General features: G+C 32.2%; 1 protein-coding gene across 1 annotated transcript in view; it reads right to left on the minus strand.

The window, feature by feature from the left end:
• Positions 1–6932, minus strand: part of LOC107706744 (cAMP-specific 3',5'-cyclic phosphodiesterase 4D-like) — a 218895-nt gene that overhangs the window by 194885 nt on the left and 17078 nt on the right. The window contains exon 2 of the mRNA XM_016510547.1: positions 4142–4227. Within this exon, the coding sequence (XP_016366033.1) occupies positions 4142–4183 (42 nt within the window). The 5' untranslated portion in view covers positions 4184–4227. The remainder of the gene's footprint in view (positions 1–4141; positions 4228–6932) is intronic.

Here is a 6932-nt window from a genome sequence, read left to right on the forward strand (position 1 = left end):
ATATATATATATAAATAAAAGTCAAAACAATTAAATAAGTTTAAGCAAATAAAAGTCTAAATAAATAGGCAAAAAATAGTCTAAATAAATAGTCTAAATAAAAAAAGTCTAAATCAATCAATCATATACCTAAACATAGGCATCATTTCTTAATGCAAAATATAATTTCGTTTTTGTTCCTTTTTTGATTTAGTGGTAAAATGGGACCTGTACATGTTTTGGTGAGATTTACCTTACCAAGATAATCGTGGCAATTGTCATTTTGTGTACATTTATGCGAAAGAACACCATAATCATTTTCTATTAAAAAAGTTCCAGGAAGAGGGTTTGTTTGATAAGTGGGCTGCTGAGTGCATTTTAAAGGCAGATGCTGCGTCGCCTTCTTTTGATCTGGGAAATTTTCAGGCCGCTATTGGTAAGATCTTCTATTACTGTTAATCAGATCAGATTGACTGAATCAGGAGCTATCAGGATGCGATCAAACATGTGGGACTCCACACCGCGGCTAATGTACTGCTCTGAGGTCAGCAGAAATGTGTGTGTGTGTGCGGATGAAAGGACGCTGATGTCTATCTGACAGACAGATGCTACATGACATGCCTGCGTATGGATAAACGCAAACCTATGAATAACCCGCTTTTGAAAAAAGGGCATGTTGTCAGGCACTGCTAGGAAAAAAAAAAAAAAGAGTTGTGCCCTTTACAAGAATCAGCCAATCCCAGCACGCCGATGACAAAGCTACTAGGAGGAGATGGCTGATTGAGGAAAATAGTGGTACATTGCTGCTGCGCTCCAGGTGATTCAATACACCAGACATTGAAGATACAGTATAAACAATAAGGCTTACAGGTGGAAAGCCATTAAGGCTTCTCATGACTTGTGAGCATTATTTGCCAACCTATTCTATTGGCTTTTATTGCTTAGAGGTTGCTTTTTCAAAGCTCAGGAGACTTAATGGAGTACTCAATTAAGTTTAGTTTAAATATCAACTCGGCTTAGATGTAAAATCCCTTTTAAGGAATAGAAAAACACACCAGTGTTATTATAGTGCCATTGATCTACTATTATAGTTTTTGTTAATACTTTGAATTACATTTGATTTTAGATTTACGGTTTTAATTAAAGTTTTGGTAATTTTTTTGGGTTTTGTTCATTTTATTAGGTTATTTTTAAAATATGACTGAATTTTCAGATTTTAGTTTTTGTTTTAGTTCTATTTTTTTTTAAATAGTTTTTATTACATTTTAGTTTTGTTTTTGTTTATTTTGTGTTATAGTTTTACATTTTTTAAATATGTCTATATAGTTTTTATTAAAGTGATAGTTCCCCAAAAATGAAAACTCTGTCATTAATTACTCACCCTCATGTCGTTCCAAACCTGTAAGACCTTCCTTCATCTTCAGAACACAAATTAAGATATTTTTGATGAAATCCGAGAGCTTTCTGACCCTACATAAACAGCAATGCAACTGAAAACGTTTTATGGTCCAGAAACGTAGTAAGGACATCGTTAAAATAGTCCATGTGACATCAGTGTTTCAATCATAATTTTATGAAGCTTTGAGCTATTACGGTTGAACCACTGATGTCACATGGACTATTTTAACGATGTCCTTACTAGCTTTCTGTGCCTTGAATGTGGGAGTTGTTTTGCTGTCTATGCAGGGTCAGAAAGCTCTCGGATTTCAGCAAAAATATCTTAATTTGTGTTCCAAAGATGTCTTACAGGTTTGGAACGACATGAGGGTGAGTAATTAATAACAGAATTTTCATTTTTGGGTGAACCATTTTAGTTTTCGTTTATTTAGTTTTAGTTTGACATTTTTTAATGCCTATATAATTTTTATTAAGTTTTAGTTTCTAGTTTTAGTTCATTTCGTTTTAATTTTTTTAAATGTCTATATAGTTTTTATTACATTTTAGTTTGTTTAGTGTTACGTTTTTTATATGTCTATATAGTTTTTATTATGTTTTAGTTTTTAGTTTATTTAGCTTTAGTATTAGGGGGTTTTCCCCCAAATATGTCTATATAGTTTTTAAGTTTTAATTTTTACTTAGTTCTAGTTAATTTTTATTCACTGAAATAATTTGATGTAAAAACCGTTTTCACTCAGAAATTGCAAGTAAATTTCAAAAATAATTATAAACAATCAGTAACACATTGAATTAAATGTGAAATTTTCTTGTAGTTTTGAGTATTGTTTTGTAAATGTCCAGTAATTAAAAAAAAACATTTTTTTACATTGTACTTTAACTTAAACTAAATGAAAATGTTGCCTTGGCAACTAGCTGAAATAAAATAAGATTAAGGTTTTTTAGATTTCATTTTATTTTGGTTAATATTTAATTTATTTCAAGTAATGAAAATGTTTATGTTTTAGTTTTAGGTAACGATAACTGTGATATACATAAATGAGTCCATGATTGATGTTCAGAGTATAGCACTACAAAAATAATCAAATCGTTTGCTGTAAGAATTTGGTGAGAAATGTTTCAGTTCATAATGAAATCTCAGACATTTTGGTATCTTGAGCAATTAAAAATTAAGGTTTAGATCTCTTCTGATATTAATGGGGGCTCTTTCCTCAGAAGAAAATCTGAGAAGAGCAAGAGACTTACAAAGCTTTCCTTAATGCTGTCTAGAAGAAACAACTGAGACAAATGATTTTTCATTTCTGCCGAAAGTCGCGCCCCACCTGGACTCCGCAGCATCACTCTGAGATGCCATTTGGACACGTAATTATAAAAGCACTTAAAGGCAGCCAGTGCAAACACGCTCGTCATTGCTGGTGGTGCTCTGTGCCCTCATTTAAAGGCATTAGAAACGATTTGCAGCTGCACTGCTGGTCACGCATGACGTTGATGCTGCCCGGCGATGCAGAAACTGACGTAGGGAAGTGAAAATGTGGCGGGTCTGTTGATCTCACAACCCTCTGTCACATTAGAGCTGTTCGACGGTGACACACACTTCCGTCACAAATCACATGACTGACCCAAACACTGCACTACATTTAACAAAGGGCACGCATGGACCATTTTTGAGCTGACAATGTGAACTATAATGGACAAACGCATTAAAATCTATAGTATTGATGAATTTAAAATTATTTTATTTTTTACATTTTCAGTTTTCATTTTAATTTAATTAAAGTTTTGGAAATCGTTTTTTTTTTGTCTTTTTTTTTTTATATTTAACATATGACAGTATATTTTTTATTACATTTTAGTTTTTAAGTTTTAGATTTTGTTTATTAAGTTTTAGTTTTAACGATTTAAAAAAATAATGTCTATAGTTTAACTTTTAGATTTTAGTTTTAGTTAAAAAATATGTGTCTATAGTTTTTATATATTAGTTGTTTTTTCTGTATAGTTTACAGAAATATTTATATATTTTTTCTGTATAGTTTTCCCATATAGTCTATATAGTTTTTAAGTTTTCATTTTTATTTAGTTTTAGTTTTTTATTCACTGAAGAAAATTAAAAGTGACATTTAGAAATACTGGCAACCCATTTACTTTGGTAATGTATTTCTGAGTATAGAACAGGACTTGACTTTATCCATCTGGAGTTGATTGGAATTGATTCTAAAGAAAGTTTATACAGACAAACAACTTTTTAGGGGGGATAACATGCATGCACTGATGAATCATTCCCAATAATACTAGGAATGTGTATTGAGAAAGTAAATAGAGTCCCTTTAATTTCATTTTTTTATTTTTTTTACTTTAAATGAGGTAGCGTAAACGATTCTGGTGCATTGTTCTGTAATGATCAAATCAGAGGTGCATTTCATCCGCATTTATTTTGCTTAATTTATCACCATTTACCTTTAAACTTTGCTGCAGAATGTTTTTTCTTGCAAAAAGTCTTGAATATTACATGCATCACCCAGAGCTCCCAGAATGACTCATCAAACTTCAGAGGCAAAGAATGATTGCAATTAAAAAAAGCGAGAGTAGTGAACATACTTTAAGAACGCAAGCTCTGATGGCTGTTCTACAGCCGACAGGCTTTCTCTATGACAAATTAGTGGAACATAATAAAATTGCTTCACCCCGATTCCCAAGATTCACATTATGGGATTTATTCCTCATTTACACTCTGTACAGAGAAGGTACAGGAGTAATGAAATGCACTCACAGTCCCTGGAGAGTCTGCCGCTGTGCAATCGATCTTTTTCATCCTGCGAGATGCTCCAGCATGTAATTCCTCACACAGTCAAAGTGCTAGAAGAGAAAAACAAGAATAAAGCCAAAGAGTCAAAATAGACCTGGTTAAAACTGCTTTAGACATATGGGTATGGGTATAGGAGACCAAAATAGTCAATGAATCAGATGGGCTCTGCTTCAATTTCTACAGTAGTAAGCTGTTCATCTAGACAAGGCTTTCTCAACCCTGGTCCTCGAGGGCCACTGTCCTGCAAATGTTAGCTCCAACCCTAATCAAACACACCTGAACCAGCTAATTAAGCTGTTCAGGATTATTAGTAAGCTACAGGCAGGTGAGTTTGATCAAGGTTGGAGCAAAACTCTGCAGGACAGTGGCCCTCCAGGACCAGGGTTGAGAACCCCTGATCTAGACAATACTTTTAGGCATCATAGACACCTTTTTACAAAATAAATTCATGAATAAATAAATGCATAAATAAATAATCCATAAATAAACACTTGTATAATTATATGCATAAAAAAAAAAAAGCACAAATATATAAATAATTGTGCAAATGAACAAATAAATAAATGAATGCATAAATACATAAACAAATTAATAAATAAATGCATATAAACAAATGCATGCATGAATGAATAAATGCATAAATGTATACATTTATGAATAAATGCATAATGTATAAATAAACAAATATATAAAAGAATGCATAAATAAGCAAATACATGCATAAACAAACATCTATAAATAAGCAAACATATAAATGAATGCACAAATAAATAGAATAGATCTGATGTATACATAAATGTATAAATAAATGAATGCATAAACAAAAACAGATATATAAATAAATGCATAAATGAATGCACAAAGAGATAAATGCATGACTGAATGTATGAATGGATGCATGAATGGATGAATGAATGAATTGTGAAAGCATAAAAAAAACTGATTAAAGATAGCCTATCAAATTTTGGCTTAAACTAAAGGTATACACTATATACTTTCTGTATACGACAGTCCCAAAGTGCATTGCGACAAGTTCAGTTTCACCCAAGAAGTCAAGAGAAACATTCATTATTTTATCCAATATCTGTGTGTGCTACTTTTTTTTTTTTTACACATACATATATACACACACACACACATTATATATATATATACACACACATCAAGTTCTTAGCTAATCAACATGCTAACATCAAACTATTAAAAATCAAGTAGAGTACACTACTTGTGTGGCTATTTGAGAGACTGTTAATGATTCTGCCCATGAAGAGAGTTTCAAATTAGACACTTTATAGAGAATAGTCCGCGAGAAAACTCACTAGGTTTTAAAACAGAGCAATGGGGTCAAAGTTAATATTAAAATGAGGACAGACGAGCTGAACACCCACTCTAAGACTACAGTTGGGATGAATCCAGCTTTGTAGAGTAATGCAACAAACCTGAGCCAGCAAATCATGCAAATCAGCAACAGATTGAACAAAGAAGAGAAGAAAGACGCATGACGTGTCCAAAGCAGCCCACCAGCGCAGCCTCAGCCCATGCAACTTCCATTAGACGGACAGAGACTTGAAAGCCTGAAGGACAAGACGGGAAGTTTTATGGATGTTTGCCACTTTAAGCCTACAAAAAACACAGAGCCAATAGACTGCGAAATGAAATGACTGCCAGCCTCTTCATCTGTCTCCTCATCAGCTAGAGAAGGATTTCTAAGCTCTTCTGCTGTCATTCTCAACACCTGACGGAAACTCAGGACAGCCACGCACAGAACAATTACACTCGGAGATGAGCGGAGATCTCCTGCAGCCTCTTCCCTATTTACCTACAGGAAATGAAAGACTGAAGAGCGATGAAGTGATGTGACATCGGAAAGCCTGATGCTGCTTCACGTTTGTGAAAAAAACAGTGACAATGTGACAAATCGGCTCATAAGAATGTGATCTCCTTAATGTCTCAATGTTTTCTCACAGATTTAGAAGATTTGGTGGATTAGATAGTGCATGCGATTTGGTGGATTAGTAAAAAAAAAATAAGTGCAAATGGAGACTTTTCATTGAAGTCAACATGAAGACCACTGGTGGCATATTTCAGAGTCGAATAGGATATTTAGCATTTAAAACAACTAATCATCCATTGAGAACAGTGTTGTTTTTGTTAAATAAATCTAAAACTATTAATATTAATTTTCATTCATTGAAATAAAGCTGAAATAAAATAGAAATATTAGATAGAAAACTTAAACTTAAATAATAATAAAAAATAGAAATGTTGCCTTGTCAACTAGCTGAAATAAAATAAGTTATGTAGTAAACAATATGAAAATCAGTTAACTGTATTAGTTAATATTTACTAATGCATTATTAAAATCAAAAGTTGCATGTGTTAACAATAGTTAATATACTGTGAACTAATATGAACATTTTTATTAACAATAAAGCATGAACAATAAATGCTGTAAAATAATGATTTTCATTGTTAGTTCATGTTAGCTAATGCATTAACTAATTAACCTTATTGTAAACTGGATGTAACGATTCACTCAACTCACGATTCAATTTGATTCACGATTTTGATTTCACGATTCGATTTTCTCAACTTTTTTTTAACAAAATGAGATTAAAAGACATTATTAACAGTAAATGAAAAAGTGTCGTTTTATTAGGCTATTGCTGCACGTTTCTTTGTGAAATTGAAATATAACACTATAATAATATACTAATATAGCACTTGCATATTATAACACAAATAAAATAAATCT

Source organism: Sinocyclocheilus rhinocerous, unplaced genomic scaffold (genome assembly GCF_001515625.1).
Source record: "Sinocyclocheilus rhinocerous isolate Xijiao unplaced genomic scaffold, SAMN03320098_v1.1 scaffold864, whole genome shotgun sequence".
NCBI lineage: Eukaryota > Metazoa > Chordata > Actinopteri > Cypriniformes > Cyprinidae > Sinocyclocheilus > Sinocyclocheilus rhinocerous.